The sequence below is a fragment of the Daldinia caldariorum genome (assembly GCF_022478825.1).
Source record: "Daldinia caldariorum strain CBS 122874 unplaced genomic scaffold F4812scaffold_3, whole genome shotgun sequence".
Classification (NCBI taxonomy): domain Eukaryota; kingdom Fungi; phylum Ascomycota; class Sordariomycetes; order Xylariales; family Hypoxylaceae; genus Daldinia; species Daldinia caldariorum.
In genome coordinates this window covers 206,623-218,856 of record NW_025953039.1, presented here as the reverse complement: position 1 = coordinate 218,856, position 12,234 = coordinate 206,623, and the positions used below count along the sequence as shown (strand labels likewise).

The following is a 12,234-nucleotide window of genomic DNA, read 5'->3' as shown; positions in this document are numbered from 1 at the left end:
TCGTCCGGTCATCCGCTTGTGCTAGGCTCTTCCAGTTTCCAGCATGGCATACAGCCAATGGTCGACAGCAGAGTCGCTCTCGCACGCCGCGCCACCACCTCGTTGCTGACCTTTCTCGACGAGAAGATGTAGGGCGGATATCACCCCACGGGCCGTACCCATGCTTCCCGTTATGGACCACATGAGTGGCGGATGAGGAGGTGGACGTTGAGTATAAGATCCTTCGTCTGGACCCAACGTTTGTTGGACAATGGCCCCCTTGGAAGACGCAACACAAGCAACACAGGCACTAGCGCGGGAATTCTTCTTTGCTACAATCTCGGGAATACATATAATCCCAAGTGTATCTTCTCCCTCCCTTCTCCAGCTTAGTTTTTTTGGCATATCAACAAAGTTTGAGCATCTATTAGCCTACCTCCCTAGGTGTATATAACCAATGCCACTCTTCACCATGTCTAAAGGGTATAACAGTGACGTGGAAGCTCTACGTCAAAAGGAGTATCCTCATATGAATGATGGTACGTCTTCTGTTGGGCTGATTCTATACACCAACTTACCTATAAGCAGGAGTGTACCTGGATCATAGCGGAGCTACTATATATGCCAAGTCTACCGTTGAATCATTTTGCACCAAAATGATTGCCAACTTATACGGAAATCCGCACTCGGAAAACTCACCGGCTAAGCTTTCTGGGGACGTTGTTGACCTAGTTCGCGAGAAGACGCTTAAATTCCTCGGTGCAGATCCAGAGCACTTTGACTTGATTTTCGTAGCGAACGCTACGGCTGCTATCAAGCTCGTTGCTGATTCCTTCAGGGATCTGTCTGAGAAGACCAGCGATCGAAGGTTCTGGTATGGGTATCATAAAGATGCCCATACGAGTATTGTGGGGGTTAGGGAACTCACATACGGGCAATCTTACTGTTTCCAGAACGACCAAGAAGTAGAGAGATGGCTCCATTCCCCAGAGTCGAGTTACCTTAACCGGCACCATCTCGGCGGTTTGGGGTTGTTTGCCTACCCTGGACAGTCCAACATGTCGGGTAGAAGGCTGCCACTATCATGGCCGGGAATTCTACGCCAATCAGAATACTTACAGAACACCTATACTCTTCTCGATGCCGCAGCACTAGCCATGACGTATCCCATGGAAAACGTCTTTCGAGATGTCAATCAAGCCCCTGACTTCACATGTCTGTCCCTATACAAAATCTTCGGCTTCCCGGATATTGGGGCATTGGTCGTTCGCAAAGAATCAGGGCACATTCTGACTCTGAGGAAGTATTTTGGCGGAGGTACTGTTTCCATGGTTGCTACGTTCGGCGAGAATTGGCATAGGTCGAAAGGCCTACAAGCGCCCACCTATAAGCTTCACGAAGGACTTGAAGACGGAACATTACCGTTCCACAGCATTCTCGCGCTAGGTGAGGCTATTGACGTACACAAGAGACTATATGGTTCAATGAGTCGAATTTCGGATCATACTTCCTACCTCATCTCCAGACTGTTCCGAGGTATGCTCACTTTGCGCCACTCCAACGGCCGGCCGCTTTGCCGCATCTATAACGAAAATGGCGACTTCGAAGATTCGTCAAAGCAGGGCTCTGCAATTGCTTTCAATGTATTACGGGCGAGTGGTCATCACGTCCCCTACTCTGACGTTGAGCGTTCTGCCAACGCTGCGGGCATCTACATAAGATCCGGAGGTGAGTCTATTTATAACTCCCAACATTGGTGCGCATCCGGTGTTGGTCAATTTAGCTAATCCTACTAGGCGTCTGCAATCCTGGCGGAATATTCACAGCCCTTGGTTATGAACCGTGGATGACGGAGCGCGCCCTATCGGCAGGGCACCATTGTGGCTCACATGGCATAAGCATCATCCATAGGCTTCCCACAGGGTACGTTACAACTGACCTTTCGTCTTACCCTCCCTCGCGCAAGTACTCCTTTGCTATATTGCTATATACTGACGCATCATTATTATTATACAGTATCGTACGCGCTAGTCTGGGGGCCATGTCGACGAAACAGGACGTTGACACCTTCCTGGATTTCCTACGCACTACGTTTCTCGAGGACGGGCAGGATTGGACATCTTCGACTCAGACGACTGCTCGCTCTGAGCGAGCTGAAGCCTTCGCCTTTGACCTTCCCGTTAATTACACAACGAGTAACTTCCCTGACGTACGAGAGGTTCCACGCCCGCGCCCTATGCTACACCATTTCACATCAGCCCCTGAAGCCACGCCAAGGGTGAATCCGCTTGCGATGCATGACTTAATTCACGGCCTCGCTACTGTGAAGTGAAAGGGGACGAAAAAAAAGAAAAAGAAAAAAAAACGGTAGGCTAGAGTTGGTTTCCTAGGCGCTTATATTTCCTGGTGAAATATTGTCAGGTTTCCTTTTTTTTTTGTGTACCATCTTTGCCCCTGCACTCACATCCTGTGGTTAAGTCTGGAGTAATATACTTGTGTTTAAGCCTGTCCGTGATCGGGTCAAGGGATTATATAGTACCACACACATCTAGTTAATAATGTACGGACGTTTTTTGACCGTTTATGAATTTCATCTCGACGAACCCTATCCCCTTTTCGTGTTGATTTCATCTCGCGTTACTCATCGTAGTTGCGAAGGGTGTGCACACCATTTCAACGTGGTTCTCGGGTTTTAAAGAAGAGGACCGCGGTTAAGAACAGAGTAGTATTACATGCATTATTAATAGGTATCGTAATGTTTTCCTTCGATTTTGACTGGTCTGACTTAGTCTTGTGCTCTTCACCCACCAACCCCATATCTCCCCATATCACCATGCCATTTCGTACCTGTCAGATAATGACAACAACATTCTGCTTGTTCCACTAAGCAGTGATAAAAGCCACAGCAATCTTAGACACCCCCTCCCTGGCCCCCAGGAACGACGGTGAAGGGATCTAATATCCTCCTGCTTGCTATTATTCTCAATAGTTTCTTCTCACCGGTATAGTAACCACCAGGCCATGAGCTATCTAGATACCTCCTATGCCGTGCTTGAAATTTCGGTAATCGGTGGTTGTTTATTACACCGTGGCGCATATTATGTCAGATCGCAAGCCATCGATTCCGAAGTCCAATAGATTTGCTGCATTTTAACTCGTTTCCGCCCTGGCGGTGCCCGTGTATGCAATCAATATGCGCACCCCACGAAAAAAGAAGACCTTATTATAACGTTAGGTATACCTAAGGTAATAAGGTACCCAAAAGCGATCGATATTACACGGGGGTCCGCATGTGCAAGTAATTCATCCTTTTCCGCCCGGGAAGGATGCTATTGCATATCAGGTACCTTTAGATGACGCTCTCTCGGTGTGACACGAAATAGAAAACATCAATAGAGAGACACGGAAGCATCGCCATGACGCGCTCCTAAAGGATTGTTGAACTAGAGACTACAGTTAACCCCAACACTGTACCTGATCTATATCTGGATGATGGTTCACACAAGCTGCCTGCCTGCCGGTTACTTCTTATGCGATACGAGCAGAAGATAAGGTAGCATTGAGGAGCCAGATCGTTGAATGCGGCGGGTAGCAACACAAGGATGAGGCGCAAAGGGTAAACGGAGTTACGCAGTTTGCATGCACGCTCCTTTGGAAACGTTTGATTTGCCGAACGTTGGAATATCTCGCATGCCTCCGCTGTGTATTCCCCGATGTCTCGCCTTATACTCTATTCTCAATGGCCTTTGACGAAGCTGCGCCTCAGTGAAGCTTTTTTTGACGTTACCCCAAAAGCATCCACGACAACCCGGCACAATTTTCACGGTTGGTAATAGGTACCTCGAGCCGGCAATTTAAAGCATGGCAGATTGCTTCTAACCTACCTAACCTACCTACCTAGTTCTGTGTCACGATAGCGCGTCTTTTAGGAGAGAGTCAGCCTTTGTGATACCCTATACCACTTCGCATAGCGGGAGCCGGGTCGCCGGAGGGAAGCTCTTCGTATGAAATGCCATCAAGTTTGAAAGTACAGTAATCAGATGACGGCACCCCTCATTTTAGTTCGAATAAGACTGGACCCGGAATGCAAGGAATGTCGCAATATTGGGAGCAACCGTCTAATAACAAACTGTGGTCGTACCATACTGACGAGAAGACCGGTAGACGCGGTAGTTGTCCTGTTGTCGTGTATCCTCTTAAGGCGTGTTCGAATACAAGATTTCCTTTCATGGCTTCCGCAAACCCGACCATATGCCCCTTTAGTCCTTTACGGCCTTTTTCGTCTTGCCGATTGCGGCTACGCTTCCTTACTTGGAGACTAGGTGGAGAAGAGCCTTAGGGGTTAATCTCTGGTTCACCCACTAATTCAACATAGCCGCATCATGAACTACGATCAACCGCTCTGTGATAATGACTCTAGGTGCGCAGGTATGATCCAGGACGACAATTGTGTCCCACAGTGTCGCAGCCACGTAGTACGGGTAAAGAGCCGGATGGGAAGTCTGTAAGACGGTCAGCTTATTTGAAGTCTACTAGCCGGAAAAATGGGTCTACCAGCAGTTCAAGGCATTAGCTGCTTATCTACAGGTAGGTAACCTAGGGTATGATAAATGGATTTTGAGTTCGGAAGCTAGATGTCTCGTTTTGGCCAAAGGATTATTATACTCAAGGTAGTAGACTAACTAGTAGGTACCAATGAGATTAGCCTACCTTCCACCTAAAGTCATGTATTAGGTAGAGATAAGTCAAGGTTTATAATCAGGTAAAGTAGGCGTGATAGCAACTCAAGGTTAAGTACCCGTGTATTGACTACGGGAGTTGGATTTAAGGTTATCTACGGTAAGCATTTATGGGGGGATTCAATCTACGTCGAGATAGGAGCCCTTGAAGTCTTTAGGGATGCGTCGTTAGTGATAATAATTAAGTGATTCGGTACACTCCCATTACTCAAGCTTTCCACCTACCTGTCAGGAGTCTCACTTGAGACTCCTTGGAACAAAGGAGCTATTTTGTATATAGCTTTGGCTTCAAAGCAACTGTAGTTAGAGTTCCTTGCGGAACAACGAAGTTATTTTACCTACTGCATTCTCTGCGACGTGACACTACCTCTAGGTAGGTTAGGTAGGCAACGTCTAGGTTGAGCCGTTTACTCCAAATATTTGATATTATATCCACCTCACTTTCGGACACGAGTTTTGAGAAATACGAGGTGTAACAAATATGAGTTTCTTCCAAGTTTTCATAGAAAGTGTGGAGTGGTTATGTGCCTTTAATAAGCGTTTGCCGTTCCATGGGGAGTGTTGGCAGATAGGGGTGACTAAAGGGGGTTAAGTGATTCGACGTAGGTTTATATAAGAGGTAGGGTATGTTCACCATCCCATCTTATGAGTAGCACGGTCTTACAGAACCACTGTTGTGCTTGGTGAGCTACATGTTTGCTGCTGCTGTCGTTCCTTCATGGCGTTTTGCGTTTGTGATAGAGACGCTGCCTGGCCCGACAACAACGACGTAACGGAGAATCAATTCTCAATTAATCTGTATAATTGGGCCTATGCATACCTACCTGGGTACCTTCGGTAGTTACAAAAAGCTAATATGAACCTGCTTAATGAAACTTATAAAATTCCTTACATGTAAGGTGCTTATCTCATAATCCTACCTCTATTACATTAGATACCTGTCACCGAATGCCGGTCTCTATACCACTCACATCAGATACCTTAGGCTAGGTAGGCATACAAGTATTCCCCTATCCACTGAGAAGTCTGATGACGAGATAGACTGGTATTGTATCACTATGTGCTATTGGCATCATAACGAGGTATGTACAGCATGTGGCTACCTACCTACCTGGTATATTATCGAACTATCAGAGAATAGTTAGCTGCGGTACAACGGGTGTATTACTTTCATTAAATTGGCAATTGGGAAAATTGGTTTATATCTATGCCAATAATTCTTTTCGCCCTAGCACCTATGATCTGATTTTAAATTAATGACGGCGTTGCCTACGATATGGTACCTGATAGTGGACTTGATCTGTAGTCAACATGCTGTGGGGCATTATTTTATGCAAGATTAGGCGTGCTGTGATCTGGCATATTATAGCCTTCTTTGTGAGAATGTGGCTGTCTCAGAGCGCCAAAGAACAATAGAGATACCCCTTGGTGTAGACACCAGGTATCAGGTCTATATAAAAGGGGCCTGGTTCAAGTCACCAGCATGAGTCTACAAGACTACCCCTCTCTTTCAACTCTACGCAACTACAACTTCTAACAGAGATTGCTACCTACTGAGCACAATCCTGAACTAAAACCAGAACTTTCGAATATTCTCATATCTTGTCGAATGTCCAATTTCCCAAGAATGCTTTTCACTTACATCGGTTAGGTATTACCTATCTAAGCCGATGTTAAATATAACATTAATATGGGCATCAATATTAGCTGTAAGCCAGTCAGCAATGGGAATGTAAAACCGCTATAAGGAGTCTTACAATCCTTGGACATTAGATACTAGGTAGGTAGGTAAGTACCTAGCCTACCTGATGTGCTTTTGGTCTTCATATTGTACAAATAAGTGGGAGATGAGAAGTGATGTATGGCTCTGGTGTTACTTGAGTCAACTTGGCACGAATTGTAGGTAACTAGCGAGATTTCATGTCTAATAGAAAGTTGATAATTTATAGTCCTCACGTCGTTAACTTTAGTCTTGTATTCTTTCTTTATGGCTATAGCTATAGTGGATACGAGTCAACATACCTAATGTTTCTGCTATTCGTTGTCACAAAAGGATATAGACTGTGGAACTATATTGCTAATGTTTGGAGATAAAAGCACGAAAAGAAATGAGATTCTGAACGCCATGTCTCTTGTTACATCAAGCACAGATCATGTTGAGCTCCCTGAAATGCAGCTAGTGGGAAAAATGTGAGACTAGAGGAAGCCAGTGGCTTTCTCAATCATGCTGAGTGGCGGGGGTACGATGAATCTCGCCCTTCGCTACCGATTAAGAATCCCGGAAATCGGCCCGAGGTTCTTACATTGAGCAATGTTTGTGAAAGACACACTGAGTAGAAGATCTCACGTGGCCTCAATTCCTCGAATACCCAGATGCCTGCCCTGCAACGTAGTAAAGTAAAGTAGGTACTAAAAGTAAACTTAAGATAACCATATAAACCTCAAGTGCGTCGGGTATGTAAGACAATACCGCTCTACACGTGGCAATCGGAGCCACGTAAGTCTGGATTATCCGTCAAGAAGAGGCTCAATGCATATCTCCACGGAGTGCAAGACAATGGCTTGTAATACAAGCTAAATCGACTCCAACCCTGGTATCTCATAACTCAGAAGTCTCACCGATAGAAATGAACGTTTACCAACAGCGAGTCGGTGAGTTAGTTGGTGCTGTATGTTCAAAATGCACTCCACTCCGTTTAGCAATTTGATAGTGACGTACGATTCGTTCGGAGGATTCTATACGCACCTACCAGGTAGGTAGGTAGGTAGGTAGGTTTCAGAGAGCCTTTGCCACTTTTCCGTCCAGTCGAACGACCTTGAGGTAGAGAGTCTAAAGGCTTGAAAGGCTTTACTATACCTGACAAGGAAGTGGAAGGCGAAAATTTCTGCTCGGCGCCTTGCGTGATGCAGAATATGGTATTTACCATTTGACCCTTATTTATAAGCAGGTTAGCCTTGATGATAGGCTTTCTGCTATGATGTCGACGTGTAAAGCGAGGAGACAAAATAGTCAATGTGTTTGCGTTAACGCCACTTTCGCAAGTGATACGGAGATCCGCGACATACCGATCTCTATTGGTCTAATCAGCCTTAATTTTTACTAAAGAGCTTTTGATATGGAAAGATTCTCCCATAATCCTAGTAAAGAGCTTAGGCGCCCAGGTTATGCATAATCTGTAGTCTACTCGGGGCAATTCTATATTATGTCATTTGTCTAATCCGCCGACGGCAACTGGCCCAAGAAGCGAGGCAAGACTATTCAAGAGGCATCCTCCCTATATAATGAGCGCATAAGAAAGGCTAATGCCGGACCGCTCACCGATTTTCCGAATGCTAGGGGTAGTAGATATACGAGCCCATGAGGAATTGGGCTCTTGTGGTATTCTGGCTAAAAGGAGATCAAACAAGAGGACAGTAATCAAACATTTGGTTTAGTTGAACTCATGGGCTAAGTTGCGATTTTTTCTGACATGAACAGCCTCTCTGAACTCCCACCGGCCTCGGGGAAGTTGAGTTAAGAATCACCAGGCGCCATTCTCATGTATAAAGCTTTACTACTTTCATCATGCGTGTAATGGGTACGGACCCGAGTAGGTGGACATGTGATCCGTTGAGTCGTCCTGTTGGGTATTTTCGGCCAGTAAGAGACTCCTTATGCATGTAAAATCATGGACTGCATCTCTGGCACCGCTGGTGTATGATAAGAAATGGACACCGGGGTCCTGGTTGGCGTGCCTGGTGATGAAACGTAAGGAATCACAATTTGATGCTTCCGAGGAAGATATTGAACCTTAAGCGAATCTAAGGATATGAGATCCTAAAAGATTTTTTTTTTTTTTAAAAAAAAAAGAATTATTTATGGATGGCGTGAATACCCCCCTGTCAGTGCATTACACACTAAGGGGGTGATCTTCGTCTTTCAAGCATCTTAAACATGTATTCTGATTTCCTGATACGGCTTTATGCACCTCAAAAAATGCATATCACATGTAGTCCAAGGTCATCTGCGTCAGTCTGCCTAACCTATCACTAGCCAGGTATCAAGCCGACAGCGACACTGATGAAGCTAAACTCCAGGTTCACATTGCGGGCCGCTCCTAGACCAAGATCCTACCCACCTAGGTAGGTAGCTACGCGAAGCGGTTTTCTATCTTCACATCGCATATGTATTACCACCCCCGTTTGACAATCCGAACTTATCTGATTAGGTATGCCGGCCTAAAACCTAAGACGTTATTAGCAGTCATTTAAATATCTTAGGTACCTTGCCTCAGGTAGGTACCTTAGGAGGTAGTTAAGTCACCTGAAAGGAGAGAGTGAAGACGTAATGAGGGAAACCTACATGGTGGAAAGCAATGCTATTGCAGCTCCACCTCACCCTTGGCGACAACCCCTGCCTATACCCCAAAGTTCCCGATATTATGGTAAGAGAGGAATCATTTCTTAGCAGCATGCTCAGCTTCAGGTTCAGCATGATTTACTTCAAGCCACAGACATCTAGAGACTTGATAAATGAGCATCAGTCAAGAGTGTGTCTTGGTTCATCTTACTGCAGGAATATAGAGGCTATCACATACTTGTTATGAATCTAAGAGCGTGCCTAAGTGTTCCGATCCTAGTCGCACATCATTTTTGATCGGCAGCCACTGTGAAGTTGCAATGCTGGTCTAAAGCATGAATCAAACGAATTTTCCGCGAGAAGTTCATCCTATCCTGTTCGGCTGAAAGGCTTATGCCTGCTAGTTCTTTGGAAATTTTGCTGGCTTCGGCAAATTGGTCAGTATGAGCCTGAGCTAGGGAAATCTTGCTAGTATGAGGAAGCTCTTTGCAATCTACAATTTAAGCCGCACTCCAGTTGAAGCGATCTAGCCTTTAGATCATCCGTTAGAATGGAAGATCTTGGAGGTGATTTCTGCGCCGCATCGAAAAGGGGGTGGGCAATAAGGGAAGGAAGTAAATAGATTAGACCTATATGTGTCTGGACTTGCTGCAATATCAATGTATCGTGCTGCTGTATCCCGTATAGTTCCATCACCCAATACTGAGATCCTGATCTTCCCTTGCTTCCCCAAATCTTTACCAGCCATTTTACCGGGCTGCTGGGATCGTAGGAGCTAGTATTAACCTAACTCCTAACCTAAGGCTGATGCAAAAGCAAGACTTCTCTTATACGTGATCAGATTTCGGTATGGTTTAGCGCATCCTTTAAATGTCTCTCTCTCGGAGATATACGGTTTTCAACATCGTTAAGTTCATCTCAAGTGCTTCGAATAAATTTGCGGTATTATTCCAGTATGCCAAGTACCTACTAATGTACCTAAAGGTACTAGCCCGTGATTTGTTTTCAGGGGTAACATCATCGTGAACCTGTTCCGTAGCAACGTTTAATGTGACGCAAAAACCCGGGCATATATAAAACATTGAATGCACAAACCGGCCGATGTTACCAATAAAGAAAATTGGAAAGCAACATGGTCACAACGGTATGGCCGTTGTGAAAATGGATTTTGTACGTCCAAATCAGCCCTAACGGTTTGAAGGGTTTCTCCTTATTCTGATCCAGATCGGCCCTACCAATCTACCAACCTGCCAACCTGCATTCCCTCAAGGCCATCGGCCTCCATTTCATGTTTGCGACTAAGGCGGAGTTGGTAACTGTAGCATAGCGCGAGTCAGTTTGGGGTAACGGCATTAGCTCTTATGCAACAAGAGGGTGTCACTGCTCTCAGGCTCTCGTCCCATTCGTGCTCTATTTCTCTAGTGCCGGGAACAAGGATTACTGCAGAAAGGCACAGGGCAGCACCTAACACAAAAATTGGTAGTTGGATAACAACTACCTCGCATCAGGTAGCCAGCTCGGTAGCTCTGGACAGCAATACTGTTGATACAGTTTGAAAGGGGGAAGAAGAAGAAATATGATGATTAGAAAAACAATTTCGGATTCGGAGAGAAATAGCTACTCCCGATAATCCCTGTTATTTCCCCCCCGCCGTCACGGACTCCCGTTGGTATAGTCCCAGGAAACTGGTTGAACCGCTCCGTGACGATGTTACTGCTTGAACAGCTGCTAACTCTTCTTATTGGAGATCTACGCTTTGCTCGATCCACAAAGATCTAGCGTACAAGATGCCTACCATTCGGGGCAACTGGGGCATAGCTATCTCGGCGCACTGCCTATCCGTTCCTTAACGCCCTGGTACATTTTATACGTGCATTACACTCCCCCCTTAACTTTAGAACTACAGCCTATGAAAAGTACTAATTGGCTATTATGGGAATAATCGTATATTTCAAATAGCACTTACATCATACGAATAGCAATCTAGGTCCATCGGAGGCACTTTGGGTGCGTAGCAAGTCGGTTAATCCCCTTCGATACACGGTTGTCTGATCAAACGATCAAGGCTGAAGTAGAAAAGCCGACTGGTATACTCTGATAGATGGTATTCATCTCATATTTGACGTTGAGGCGAGAGAATAATACAGATTAACAGCTCCATGTTCCAGATAGCGCCCTTTTTTGCCAGTATCTCAGTTAGAATACAATATTCTTTTTTAATCGTGCGTGGGTCAGCGGAGGTGTATTAGATTATCTTCTTTCTTTTCCTGCTCTAGTCATCAATTTTAGCCCCGACTGGTCTTCATGCCCCCTTCTCTCGTTACGGGGAAAATAAGTAGCGAGGTCGCCTGCATACCTACCTTATGGTTGAGAGCATGTCCATATGCTGCACGTGGATCAATCTGATCCTACAGCCACTCACCGGTAGCTTATAGTTATTTGATATATGTTCAACGTCTGCCACAGATTGAGCTTCGAGTTGTTTCCGGTGCCGGACTCAGACTTTGATCTCATCTGGCGCTATATATCGACCCTGAGAGAATAATAACGAAAAGTTAGTTACTTGTTTCTGGCTTGGGAAACCCAAGCCCATCCCTTGCTGTGGAATATTCTGAATCCATGGGCCGTGCTCACGTTCGGTCATAGCTTCTAGCTTCCAGCTTCAAAAGGGTGGCGTCCAGCTATACCCGTCCTCCCGGTCACAGCTTCGCTAATCCCCATCATTCGGTAAGATCCTCAAAAAACCTCCCTAAGCTTACCGCAGGGCTAAACGCAAGTTGTGCAAAAGGGAATTTCAAGCCTTGGCTAGAACTTAACCAACTACCCCTTTTCCATCCCGGAGTTAAGCTGTTAGGCTGTGCGTTGCAACTGATACTCTAGGGACTGCCGAGAATACCCATTTGGTCTACAAGTACAGGAGCCTCTGATACCAAAATTGGAGTCGTGAAGACAACTCTTCCCGATTTAGCCATCCGTTGGACCCCTGAGAAGTTGCTCCGGGCATACGCAGGTGACAAGGTGTGGACGTCCATATGCGTCGTCATACCACGCATTTAACAGGCTCTGCTAAGCAATACTAACACTGCGGTTCTTGTATGAAAGCTAGGTTGCTTTTATGGTCGGATTGCATATCTGGCTCCAAGGCTAACAGAAAATTTACGAACTCCATTGGCTCGT

The 12,234-nt window shown here is 45.6% G+C and overlaps 1 protein-coding gene across 1 annotated transcript; it reads left to right on the top strand.

Annotated features, from left to right (window-relative positions):
• F4812DRAFT_259753 (PLP-dependent transferase) lies at nucleotides 1-2,601 on the top strand. The gene is made up of 4 exons (XM_047930792.1): nucleotides 1-518; nucleotides 568-1,707; nucleotides 1,776-1,902; nucleotides 1,996-2,601. Exons 1-4 carry the CDS (start codon nucleotides 437-439, stop codon nucleotides 2,309-2,311), a joined length of 1,665 nt encoding a protein of 554 aa, XP_047792594.1. The 5' UTR covers nucleotides 1-436; the 3' UTR covers nucleotides 2,312-2,601.
• The last annotated feature ends 9,633 nt before the right edge of the window (nucleotides 2,602-12,234 follow it).

Coding starts and splice junctions, on each gene's coding strand:
- F4812DRAFT_259753 (XM_047930792.1), top strand. CDS start 437: ATGCCACTCTTCACCATGTCTAAAGGGTATAACAGTGACGTGGAAGCT. Junction 1,708..1,775: donor CATCTACATAAGATCCGGAG/GTGAGTCTATTT, acceptor TAATCCTACTAG/GCGTCTGCAATCCTGGCGGA. Junction 1,903..1,995: donor ATCCATAGGCTTCCCACAGG/GTACGTTACAAC, acceptor ATTATTATACAG/TATCGTACGCGCTAGTCTGG.